The sequence below is a fragment of the Puma concolor genome, chromosome A2 (assembly GCF_028749965.1).
Source record: "Puma concolor isolate L17-30 chromosome A2, mPumCon1.1.hap2, whole genome shotgun sequence".
In the NCBI taxonomy this organism is placed as follows: domain Eukaryota; kingdom Metazoa; phylum Chordata; class Mammalia; order Carnivora; family Felidae; genus Puma; species Puma concolor.
This window is the reverse complement of record NC_141668.1, coordinates 139,444,391-139,457,798: the sequence shown is the minus strand read 5'-3', so window position 1 is coordinate 139,457,798 and position 13,408 is coordinate 139,444,391. Positions and strand designations below refer to the sequence as shown.

The 13,408-nt window shown below is 40.5% G+C and overlaps 1 protein-coding gene across 29 annotated transcripts in view; it reads left to right on the top strand.

Moving 5' to 3' along the window:
- LOC147583560 (uncharacterized) overlaps positions 1-13,408 on the top strand; it is a 321,362-nt gene that overhangs the window by 97,116 nt on the left and 210,838 nt on the right. For 22 of the 29 annotated variants that reach the window (XR_015248312.1, XR_015248310.1, XR_015248308.1 and 19 more), the window contains one exon: positions 5,319-5,410. The exons of the other annotated variants lie outside the window; for them this stretch is intronic. Coding sequence is in view for 7 of the 22 variants with exons in the window: in XM_086697676.1 (XP_086553802.1) it covers positions 5,319-5,410 (92 nt within the window). In the remaining 15 variants the exon portion in view is untranslated. The remainder of the gene's footprint in view (positions 1-5,318; positions 5,411-13,408) is intronic. 29 annotated transcript variants of the gene reach the window in all.

The following is a 13,408-nucleotide window of genomic DNA, read 5'->3' as shown; positions in this document are numbered from 1 at the left end:
ATTTTAGACAGTCTCTCCATCTGATAATAACTAGACAAGCTTGACTAAATGTCTTAAAATGTTTCTTTGAAAGCATTGATAAATAATACTGATACAGTAAGAACTTGTAATTCTAGGATTGGAGGGAGGGTGGAACCCCAGAGAGGTGAACCCATAACTTGAATTGCTTGTTTCCCTAAGGAATTTGCTAATATTAAAGGATCAGATGAGAGCTTCAAATTATTTCCAGTTTTCAAAGTCAATGTTTAGCACTCACACAAAAATAATGAGACACACAAAAAGACAAGAATTGACTAATAACTAATATAAAATAATAAACAGTAGAAATAGATCCATAAGTTATCCAGATATTTTTGTTATCAGACATAGATTTTAAAGTAAACAAGACGCGGGGCACCTGGGTGGCTTGGTCGATTAAGTGTCTGACTTGGGCTCAGGTCATGATCTCACAGTCCGTGAGTTCAAGCCCCGCGTTGGGCTCTGTGCTGACAGCTCAGAGCCTGGAGCCTATTTCAGATTCTCTGTCTCCCTCTCTCCCTGCTCCTCCCCTGTTCATGCTCTGTCTCTCTCTGTCTCAAAAATAAATAAACGTTAAAAAAAATTTTTTTAAATAAATTAAAAAATAAAGTAAACAAGACTAATATGTTAAAATAGTAAATAATGAGGTGGAGAATTTTGGTGGAAAACCAGATTTTATACAAAGGGATCAAGTGAAACCTGGAAAATTTTAAACTATAATAACTTAATTGAATAACCCGATCAGTTGGGCTTAATAGAAGATTAGATACAGAAGGTTAGAAAAGAGAATTAGTAAAGGGGGAGATGGGCCAGAAGAAAATATACAGAATGGAGAGGTATCATTTTCCTAGGTATTTTGGAGGCCAGCATAATTTTAATACCAAAAAATGACAAGGATATGATAAGAAAGTAAACCTAGAGGTCAATCTTTTCCATGAAACCAGATTTTAAAAATTACAATAAATGATTTTTAAACATCTATAATGTCACATTTAAGTGAAATGTTGAATTTTTACCTCTGAGATTGGGAGTGAAACAGGTTTGGCTATTATTACCACTTACATTTAATATCAAGGGTCCTGTGTTTTATATGTTTGAAGTATTTGTGTATATGCTTTGTTCAAGTCAATGAGAAACAGAACAAGTGGGCAGAAGTGTTAAACCACTACTTGATAAAATATGATATTAAGCAACCCACAGGCTTTTATACAAGGTCTCATCTTCCCTCATCAACAGGTAAATGGAAATTAAAAGTACAGTATGATACACTGCCACCAAAATGGTTACTCTCATACACTGCTATAGGGATGTAAACTGTAGAACAACCTTGGATAATCATTTCACAGGACTGACTAAACTTCAGCATATACATATCTTACTATCCAGCAATACTTAACACAAATACATGCTTCAAAAAACATGTAAACATGTCATTAAATACTAAAAGTAACTTAAATCTAGCAATATGGAATTATAATAGGGTAGGTACATACAGTGGAAAACTATACAACAATGAACAGTAATGAAATATTGCTACACACAAGAGAAATGAATCTCACAAACAAAATATTGAGCAAAAGAATCCGGACAAAAAAAACATGTGTTGTATGATACCATTTCTAAGTAGCTTTGTTTGCAATAGCAAAAATCTAAAGATAGTCCAAATATCCACAAACAGGAAAATGTGAAGAATACTCACATAATAAAAGTCCACAAACAGTAAAAATGAACAAACTAGCATTTCATGCATAAAAACATTAAATGAAAAAAATCCAGGCTTAAAAGATAGTAAACTAATATATTGTTTAGAGATTCACATAGACATAGTAAAACTATGAGGGAGGAAAAGGAAATGATGAACCCAAACTTCAGAATAAAATGTAAGCTCTGTGAATCAGGGCTTTTCATTGTTTTATTATTTTTATTTTATTTTATTTTATTTTATTTTATTTTATTTTATTTTATTTTATTTTAATGTCTTTCAGTGACTAGAACAGTACTTGACACATAATAATCATGCAAACTATATTTATCAGGGCACCTGGTGGCTCAGTTGGTTAAGCATCTGACTTCGGCTCAGGTCACGATCTCACTATTCGTGAGTTGAGCCCTGCATCCGGCTCTGTGTTGACAGCTCAGAGCCTGGACTCTGCTTTGGATTCTGTGTCTCCATCTGTCTCTACTCCTCCTTCACTCATTCTCTTTGTCTCTCTCTCTCAAAAATAAATAAAACATTAAAAATGAAGAAAAAAATGAAAGAAAAAAACGAAGTTATTTTTTTCAATAAGTAAATAAATGAGGAGAGAGGCAAATGATATAGGGAGTTACAGTAGGATTCGTGAAGTTCTGTTACTCAGGCTGCATGATGGGTATTTAGGGGTATGTGTCTTGGGGCTCCTTATCCTACATACGTATGAATATGTAGTTTCTGGATTATGAAACATATTATACAATACTTCAAAATTTTAAAATGCACTACTGAATTTTTATATTGAGAAACATTGCCAAGTAAGATATAAAACAGACCTCCTCAGTGCATCACTCAGATGCAAATTATCCCTGCGACTGCCTTGGCTCTCATGGGAGGTGGGTTGGGGTGCTGGGTATAGGGTTGATAGGAGTCACAGGAAGAGAATTGGAGAGGGTGGTTAACTCCATATTTTAGCAGATTAAAAATTAACATTTTACATTATGATTTTATATTAAAGTGGCCATGTTGATATGTCTTGCTTCGTTGCCTATATAAGGGCAAGGAGTGAACAAGAAAAAGAGGTAGATCTATTTGTGCAGGTGGGGAGATCTTAGGTCATAGAGGGCTTTTAAGAAGGAGTAAGTAGCATTTAATTTTTCTTTCCTTTCTTTAGCTCCAAAAGAATTTCCACAATATATGCAAAACTCTCTTTCTGATGAGTCAGTAAAAATTACCTATACCAAAAATACCAAGGCATCTCCAAAATACAGTCTTAGAAAAGGAGGATATGGGGCGCCTGGGTGGCGCAGTCGGTTAAGCGTCTGGCTTCAGCCAGGTCACGATCTCGCGGTCCGTGAGTTCGAGCCCCGCGTCGAGCTCTGGGCTGATGGCTCAGAGCCTGGAGCCTGTTTCCGATTCTGTGTCTCCCTCTCTCTCTGCCCCTCCCCCGTTCATGCTCTCTCTCTGTCCCCCCCCCCCAAAAAAAAATAAATAAATGTTGAAAAAAAAAAAGAAAAGGAGGATATGGTTCATGTGACCATATGAGAAAGCCCACCAAAAACACCCATTTCCCCACAACCATGAAGATCAACTGGAGATCAATCCCATTCTTTAGTTTCTTTTTGTTTGTTTGTTGTTTTTTGAAAAGCAAGCCATCTGTTTGAACAATTCAGAGGGTGTAGGTTCTTATTCATGTGCCTGTTGCCACAAAGTATTTCAGTTTATTCATTCAAGCGCTGGCTGAGTGCCTAGGCCCTTATGGAAATGTGGATAGCAGTAGGTTTTGGTTCCCAAACACCTCAAATACAGAGTGAAACCTCCACCACAAGGTATTTTATCAGTAAAGAAACTGGGTGATTTCATTCCCTGTCATGTATTCCACAAGTTTACCTTGATACATTTGAACGTCACATGTATGGTATGTTATCACCCTTTACTCATTAGGACCACTTAAAGATATTACAAAAATAAGTTACCAACTTTAAGAAACAAAACAGATGATCATATGGGAAGAGGTGGGGAAAAGAAAGGGAAACAAACCATAAGAGACTCTTGATGATAGAGAACAAACTGAGGGTTGATGGAGGGAAGTGGGTGGGGGAGGGGCTGAATGGGTGATGGGCATTAAGGAGGGCACTTGGGATGAGCACTGGGTGTTACAGGTAAGTGATGAATCACTAAATTCTACTCCTGAAACCAATATTACACTATATGTTAACTAACTAGAATTTAAATAAACTTTTGAAAAAAAAAGTTACCAACTTCAATGATATTCTGCAACAAGCACACATAGTCTACAAAGAATTGGTATCAAAATAAGTTAAAATGTCTATAAATCGCTAAGAATAACACAAACAATCCAATAGAAAAATAGACAAAAAAAACAAGAATAAGCATTTCAGAGAAAAGACACAGGTGCAATAGATGCATGAAAAAATGTTCAGTATTATTAATAATCAGGGAAATGCAAATCAAAATTATAGGAGATGCTATTCTACTGACATTAGAGTAACCAAAACGAAAAAGGCTGATGATAACAAGTACTGGGAAGGATTTGGAACCCTAGGACTTCGCAAAAGGTGGTAGGGGTAGTGGTAAATTAGAGCCATCTCATTGAATTCTATTCCGGCATTATCACCTAAAGATTCACATACTTTAGGGGCGCCTAGGTGGCTCAGTCAGTTAAGCATCTGACTTTGGCTCAGGTCATGATCTCGCCATCTGTGAGTTCGAGCCCTGCAGCGGGCTGTGTGTTGACAACTCAGAGCCGGGATCCTGCTTCAGATTCTGTGTCTCCCTCTCTCTCTGTTCCTCCCCCACTCACGCTCTGTCTCTCAAAAAAGAAAAAAGAAAAGAAAAAAAAAAAAAGACTCACCTACTCTATGGCCCAGAAGTCTACTCCAGTGAAGTGCTTGCAATGTCTGATAGGTGACACACACTCAAAGATTCAGAGCATGGCTGTGCACAATGGCAAAAACTGGGAAACAATCCAAACCCATGTCAGTGGGCAAACAGATGCTTAAACTGTGGTATACTCATCAGAGGAATGTAATAAAGCAGTCAAACCAAACGAACTGCAGCAACATCCAACAACACAACAATAAATACAACTCTCAGCAACATATTAGGTGACAAAACGTCCCCAGCTATTGTGTACGCATGATATCCTTTCTATAAAGTTCAGAACAACCAACATAAGAAAAATAAATTTGGAAATAGGCAGTTAAACTATTCAAACAGAAAGCAAGAGAAGGGCGATGACAGGAGGCAGGGTCAGGTGGAACGATGGAGAAGAGAACAAGTGTACTGTTTGGGTAAATGTCAGCTGTTGTGATGTGAGGATCTTAGCTCTTGTTTTGCATTGTGAATTTGTAGATGCTTATTATGATACAAAGTAACAAAACATATCTAAGTGGGTCCATGCAAGGGCTGGTGATGACTGTGTCATAGAACAGGGATCACCGTTAATGCACTTCTGTACATCCAACATCCATAATAAAGAAAGCAAACACCATTTTTTACAAAGAGAAGATGAACACTAAAAACATACGATGACCTTCACATTTCAGAACGTGGGAATACTCCTTCACATTGCCCTTTGTACCACCAGGGCCATCCATGGCATGGAAACCGTTGCCCCGCTATACGACAGTGAACGAGAAACTGTTTCTGCTCTTGAGGAATTCATGTTTGGTGAAACACGTAAGTAAGTGGGTAACTCCAGCATTAATTAAGTGATAGGATAATCATGGAGTATGAGAACACAGGGCAGGGGGCAGGAAACTTGCCTGCACGTGGAAGCAGTCACCCTCAAAGGCTGTAGAATCTAACTTTGGACTTCAAAGGGCAGGATATTTTAGGCAGAGAAATCCCACGTGTGAGGGGCTCGAGGTGGGACATCGGAATTGTTAAAAGTGGTTCCATTTGACTGAAGTGGAGAAATGGGGGAGGCCTGGGGGGGGAAGAAGGGAGATGGGGCTGGGGAAGTTGACAGGGGACCCCGTCATGCGGGGCCTTGTAAGCTATACAACAAACTAGGGGCCTCATCTCAAGAGCCACCGGAAACAATTGAAGAGTTTAAGCCAGAGAGCGAAAAGATTAGATTTTGTGCCTCATCAACAGCAGGACTGGAGGCCGGAAGGATCAGTGAGATTAAGCAGAGGCTGAGGCATGAGGCGGGGCATGGTGGTGAATGGAAGAAATGACAGGGAGAGGTAGCCCACTTGGGGATTTATTGGGGAGGTACAAGAAGGAAGACCCTAGGGATGGCGTGCAGAAAGGGACCAAGTAAGAATCATTTGGGCAAGAATCGTCTTGACTTTGGGTAGCTGGGGAGATGGTCGCACAGATGCCGAGACCTGAGAAAATGTGAGGAAGCACGTGCACATCTGGCCCGGTGCATTGGTGCATAGCGTCTCGCTTAATTTTCTCCAACAAAATATGGCTCTCAAGTTCTAGAAATTACAGAGGTCCTCACGTTCGCAAACCCCTGGACTGAGTTGCTAAAAGGTGCTGTCTCAAGGTACCATAGGAGGAATCTTTAAATGAAGGTTCCCCAAATCCACGACCTGGCCTTATGAAAGTGGCTTCACTTTATTTTGTGAGTGATTCTTGGATTAGTTACTTGCGCGGCCTAAGGTTTAGGAGTATTGCTAAATATTTGTGCCACTTGACCTCCAGTTTATAAAATGAGGTCAGGGTGCCTTTGAGATTATTTTCCTTCTATTTAAAAGCACCATAATTACCTAAGCATGGCTGTACTGGGCAGCGGCTAAATAATAAAACCTTTTGCTTCAGGCATAACATACAACAACTGCATTTATTGTTTCCTTTCATATGGTGAGCCATAAATATGTGAAGGAAGCGGCATTAATTTCCTATAGAGTGATTTGCCAAGGTGAAATGTTCTGATCAGTGGTAAAATACGCATGCTTGGACCTATGTCTTATAACAGTCCTGTGATATGGCCAGTTCTGTGGTCATTTTTACAGCCAATACCCCCAGAAACCTTTAAAGCAAGACAGCCATAGGAGTGATGCATTGCCAGACTGCAAGAAATATTGGCCTATTACGTCCAGATCAGTTCCTGAAGGGTTACTGTTAATATTTGGCTTTGGGGAGAGGAGTTAATAAAAATCCATGTTCATGGTACTTTATATACCCAAGTGCAGGCAGAGGGAAGGCTAAGGGAAGTAAAAATAGTTTACATAGCACATAATAGGGATCATGAATATTAGTTGCCAGTTCTAACACTGCCAATGTGTGGGTTTATGTGGATGGTAATATAGCTTAGTAGTCAGCAGAATGGATGTGGGTGTCCAAGAGACTGAAGTCAAATCCTAGAGCTGTCAATTAGGAAGCAATGTGACTGAACAAATAATTGAAATTCTAAATCTCAGTTTCTTCATTGATATGATGGGACAATATGCAGCTTCCGTGGCTTTGATGAATTAACACATGCAAAGAATCTAGATCAGTACTTGCTGTATCATAAGTATTCAACAAATGGAGATAATGTAACTAAAGCAACATAAATGTATACTAATGATCCAGGGCTGACTAGCGTCTGAGATTAGACCTAGATGCCTAGAATAACCAAACCATTATAAAACACTTAAATTTGTGGATGATTGAGTTTTTAACATGGTCTACAGGAAACATAATATCATATTCCACTGACTCTAAGATTGTGCATTTTTAAATATTTAAATGAGGGGCATTGGCTTTGCCTGCACATACATATCAAAGTTTGGAAAAAAGAGGATGGTAGTTTGGTAGAAAAATCCAGACCCAATAATGGAGCATTCTTTTAAGAAATGCGACATCACCGGGGCGCTTAGGCAGCTCAGTTGGTTGAGTGTTTGACTCTTGATTTTGGTTTAGGTCATGATCTCAGGGTTGTGGGATTGAGCCCAGCATTGGGCTCCATGGTGGGCATAGAGCCTAATTGAGATTCTCATTCTCCCCTGCTGCCTGTTCTTCCCCTGCTTGTGTGCATGTGTGCATGCATTCTCTCTACCTTCTCTCTCAAAAAAAAAAAAAAAAAAAAAAGGAAAAAAGAAAGGAAAAGAAAAGAAATGCTACATCATCGATCCTCTCATTGACACGGAATATGACAATGTGGAGACATACAGATAGCGATGACCTTCATCTACAAAACAGTTCAGAAGAGCCAGACTCCAAATGAGAAACTCTAGGAAACGTCTCCTTCCATTTATTTGTTTTGGCTTTCTGTTTTATATTCGTATAACGGTAACATTAGGGAAATATGTATGCCTAACTGGGTCTGTTTATTACATAGAGTGTTTTCAAATCAATATAGAGCGAAAATTGTGGCGTTAAAGCATTGAGTCATAGTTTAACTGTCAGTCTTTGTCATACAGGCACGCAAATAATGGAACACCTTACAACGGATGACAGGTTGGCTTTGCTGAAATATGGTAAATAAGAAAGTGTGATGAGTCCAAAGAATTTCGAATTCAAGTAAATTCTGAGTTGATAAAGGCCAACCTATCTGGATTCAAATCTTAGCTCCTGTATTTCTAGTTATGTTATCTTTGGACAAATGACCATCCCTCCAAACCTCTGTAAAATGACAATTTTGCCTAAACCATTAGGTAAATTCTACAGATTAAACAAAATAATATATATACGAAGCATTTAACACCGTACTGTGTGAGTACTTCAAGATGGCAATAAATGATTGATATAATTCTTATTATGATAATTAACAGTCTATCGTTCTATTTAAGAAGTCAAAATGCTTCTGGGTATTTTTCACAGCATGTAACAGAAAGCCATGTGTTATAGCTACCAATCACTCACATTAAAAAAATTATATATATATATACACACTGAAATATATTAACCTAAGCTGTGAATTAACCTCCTATATTTTAGCTTAAGCACAACATAAAAACAAGTGAATGAATGTTCACCAGATTTGAAAGTTACATTTATAATGGTCTAGTTTGAAATATAATGTAAGTGCTCTACTCAAGGGTTTAAGTTGGGGTGGTCAAGAGCAGTGAAAAGATAGGTGGCCATCTTTTAGCTGAAACTCGTGAATAGGAGGAATACGTGATTGCTAATCAAAAAGCCAGGCCACATATACTAAGAATACACAGACTGAAAACATCATTATCCTCAAGAAGGGTTTCAAATGCAAGGCTAGAACAACGGGAGACTTAAAGACAGATACCCTGAGACTAGCAATTGAACTGCTACATATATGGACAATTAAGGAAAATGCTCTAGGGTGAAGAGTAGTAGGTATTCCTTCATTTAACAGTTAATGAGATGACAGTGTGTTATAAGATGCATACGCCTTCCTGAAGACCCTCCCTCATGGATTCTCAAACTGAAGATTCCTTTTAAAGAAAAAGTAATTGCTGTTCTCTGGTGCTGGCTTAAGTATTTTATTATAATGTTACTTAAATGTCTACGTATACAACTAGATACAAGGAATTATAATGTTCAAGAGAATCCGAAAAAATAAAAAAAGCAAAACAAAGCCAGTAAGAATTAAAATTGACTGCATTTGTTAAATGCAGCTCAAGTTGTTTTGTTGAAGCCCACTAACTGCTTGCAATTTGAGCGTGGCATTGACGGAACAAAGATTCCTTTGAGTTCAGCCTGCCAGAAACACCAAGCTGGGTGTGATGAGCCATTTTCTTGTCACTGTTCTCTATTTGAACCACTGCAAGACTTTACCCCTCACTTGACATGCATTTATTAAGTCTGCCTGTATTCTCTTCTCATTCGCCCCTAATAAATACATGGTTGCAATGCAATCATAAACTCGACTGCAAGCAAGAACAGAGTGGTAACCTATTGCTTTGTAACATATACCACAAAACTCGGTGACTTAAAACAGCAATGACCACGTACGTCCCCTGGTTTCTTTGGGCCAGAAACCCAGGGATGGTTCAGCTGGGTAGTTCTGGCTTGGGGACTTTCATGAGGTCATAGTCAGATGGTGGCTGAGGCTGGGGCCCTCTCAAAGTCTTTATCACATGCCTGCTAGCTGGGCCGGGAAGACTTGAATGGTTGGGGTTCTCCTAGCAGTCTCTATGAAGTCCCTCCATTTGGTTGGTAAAGCATGGCAGTGTCATGAAAGCTGGATTTCTTATATGACTCAGAGCTTCTTAGGCGAATGCCCGAAGACAGTGAGCCAAATGGAAGCCATATCACCTTTTCTAACCTCTGCTTGGAAGTCATGCAAGGTCGTCTTGCCTCACATCATTCGTTAGAAGCAAAGTCACTAAAGCCTGCCTGCATTCAAGGGAAGGAAAATTAGATCCCACCTACTGAAGGGAAGGGTGATAGAGGATTTGAAATATATTTTAAAACCTCCAGATATTGAAATCACATGACCACATTCAGTTTTTTTTTTAAATGTATTTATGTATTTTGAGAGAGAGAGAGAGAGAGAGAGAGAGAGAGAGAAAGTGCAAGCAGGTGAAAGGCAGAGAGAGAGGGAGAGAGTCCCAAGCAGGCTCCTCACTGTCAGTATAGAGACTGACATGGGGCTCCAACTCACGAACCGTGAGATCATGACCTGAGCTAAAACAAGAGTCGGATGCTCAACACCCAGGCACCCCAGCCACATTCGGTTTTTCAATGTTTATCTACATGACTCAGCATATGCCTACGACTCTTTACAAATCTCATAGGGAATTCACAGAACCCCAAGGAAAGGTAAGCCAGCCCTCGTTGGTCCGTGAACCTCAGACGGAGAAAAATTCAGTTATGCACCAGATACAATAGCATGGAATGGAAGTTTCCTTAAATCCCAGGGTAGCAGAGAATGCAGTTAAATAAGTAGGAAGACAAGATGAACTGAAATGTGTTCGGTGAGTTGGTGGAGCTAACGAACTTGACGTATTCATGGATGACTTTATGTCTTTTTAAGTGCCTTTCCCACGTAATCTAATGGTGGTTAAATGGCACACTCCATAAATAGTTAGGGCTTCGTGTCAAGAGTGTGCAGTGTCCTTCCATTATTCAGTGAATACGGTAACACACTCTTCTAAGTATTGGGGAGATGTTAGTAAGAGCAATGCATATTCATTCCTCATGGGTATTAGGGTCTAGTGGGGGAAGATAAGCACTGAGAAGATCATTATAAATGCACTAAATGCTACAAAAGGGAAATCATAAGGTGCTATGGGAATGCTAACTTAGTCTGGGGGAGAGGACTGGAACAGAGAATAAAAGGCAAGCCAACATCCAGAGATCGAGACTGTCAGATGAGCGGGAGGTGGCTGGGGAATTTCCAGGCCTTTCCTATATCTGCTTTCAACCAGGGTGCATCTCCTTCTACCACTGAAACAGATTTCCGGTCCACAAAATAATGGTCTTGATGAATAGGCATATCAATTCATATTTAAGGATTATTTGGTGATCTATAGGCCCTGGGAAGGCATAACGGAAGAACAGATATTCAAACAGCTGGAGTTTGTCCTCTGCAAACCATCTTCCCATTGAAGACCGGCCACTGTCTAGATGGTTTTCAGACTGGCTAGTAGTGCATGGTTGGTTGACTCATGCTGGGCATGCTATGCATCAGGGCTTCCCTTCCACTAGCAACTGGCTTCTCCATCTCTGCAGCTGAGAAGAGTCAGAAAAAATGGCTTACCTCCCGTTGACTTCACAAGGAGCTGAGGCTGTTATCTCTGCAGCTGGCGAGCTTGGTTTTCCTTGTATTTCCACTTGTCGTGAGTAGGCCTCTCAGGACTTGAGGGATGGCTCTACCATTTTAAAAAGAAATAAGAAAGGTGAGAGAGGTGGGGCAGGACCCTTCTTGCCTCTGACAATTCAGATGCTCTGAACTTCCTCTCTGTGGGAGAGAACATTTGAACCCACACCTGGAAGGGGATGGCGAGACCTCCTCAGAGTCCTGAATGCTGGGGCAGAACTTTCTCCTCTTGTGCACTCCCTCCTCCCCCTGGGCCCCCACAACATGTACTATGTACAGCTGACTTGATTGGCTTCCATCTATTTCTTACATATGAGATAATCCTGTTATCCCAAATGACTGACATGTGGCCTGTAATCCACCCGTGAATCTCCCATTATCTGGAGGGAAAAGAGCATGCGTGCTGGCTTTTGTGTTAAGGAAGGGTTCATATTAAAAATATTTAACGAAGGAAGGGGCTTGACTAATCAGAATGGAAACTGGCCACAGGGACAGATAATAGCCGTTTCAGTTATCGATTGTGGGGAGGTCTAGGAGTCCTGAGGAAAGAGAGAGCTTCAGGATGGTTGTCATTTGCTAACCGGTGTGCATATATTTCAGAATTTTAGTAACTGGTGCACCTATAATGGTGATGTGTGTTGAATAACAAGATGTGCACTGCACAAGAACTGGGGCATCAAAGCTAGATTTCAGGGTCTGGTTCTTTATCTTGCTACATGGCTTTGGGGAAGTCACTTCTCTCCCTCAGTCTCAGGTTTTCCACCAGGCTAAATGATGCTAAAGCCTCCTTCCAGTCCTAACATTCATCTCCGCAGTTCTATCGCTGTGGTGATCCAGGCACTGCGTTTTTTTCTTAACACGCAACCTTGTGCGATGATGGAGAGCCTGCCCGCTCCTTGGGTCTGAATCCTGCCCAGTGATCCGGGGCAGGTTCACTAAGTTTTCTAGGTCAAATTCCTTGAACTGTAAAATGAGGATTACAGTGGGACCTACCACACGAGGTTGTGATGAGGGTTCAAAGGGACGATGCAAGAGGAGTATTTAGTGCTGTATGTAGTACAGCTATACTCGATTAATGTTCGTTCTTTTTCTACTTAATGGCTAGAGACGGCTGAAGAGCTACAGTGTGTTCTTTTTCATCCTTCAAATCCATCCATGAATTTCAGGGTTATATTTCAAGTCCAAGTTGCCCTAGCTCTTGAGCCCACTCCTAGTGTTAATGGCATACGGAACGTGAGGGGGGAAGTGGCATGGGGCCATGTCTTCAGAACGTGTGCCAGGCATGGCCAACGGCCCATTCTCTGATGTCTCAATCTGGTCGGCAGGACTCTGCCACGTGCCAGCTCTTTCTAAGCCACAAAAAGATTTAGAGCCCGTGGTGAAGTGAGATGTTCAACAAAGGAGAATTCTTCCTTTTGTTGAAGTTTGGAATTGGTGATGCAAGGTCTCCTCATTTCAGATGTTATCTTTGTCCATAGGAGGGGGTGAAGAGGCTGCAAGATGTTGGGGAGGCTCTGGACAGAACAACACCTCCCAGTGAGAATTTTCCTATTAAATTTTGATACGAATGAGGCGAACATATGGGAGAACAGGCGTGCCTCAGAATTTCTCACGTAAGTGAATGAATAAAGTGGAGGCGCCCGGGGGGCTTAGTCAGTTGAGCATCCAACTTCAGCTCAGGTCGTGATCTCATGGTTCCTGAGTTCGAGCCCCACGTTGGGTTCTGTGCTGACAGCTCAGAGCCTGAAACCTGCTTCGGATTCTGTGTCTCCGTCTCTCTCTCTGCCTCTCCCCTGCTCACATGTATTTGGAAGGATATCTACATATCTCTATATATGTATATAAATATATATCTCTATGTATCTGTGTGTGTGTGTGTGTGTGTATACAGTTGGTTATAAGGTGGTTGAAACCCTGAGAATTTAGTGGCCCATTTCCTTGAAGAATCCAGGAAATGGGTTGACTTTAGGCTTGGGTGGTTCAAGTTGGTCAAATATGTT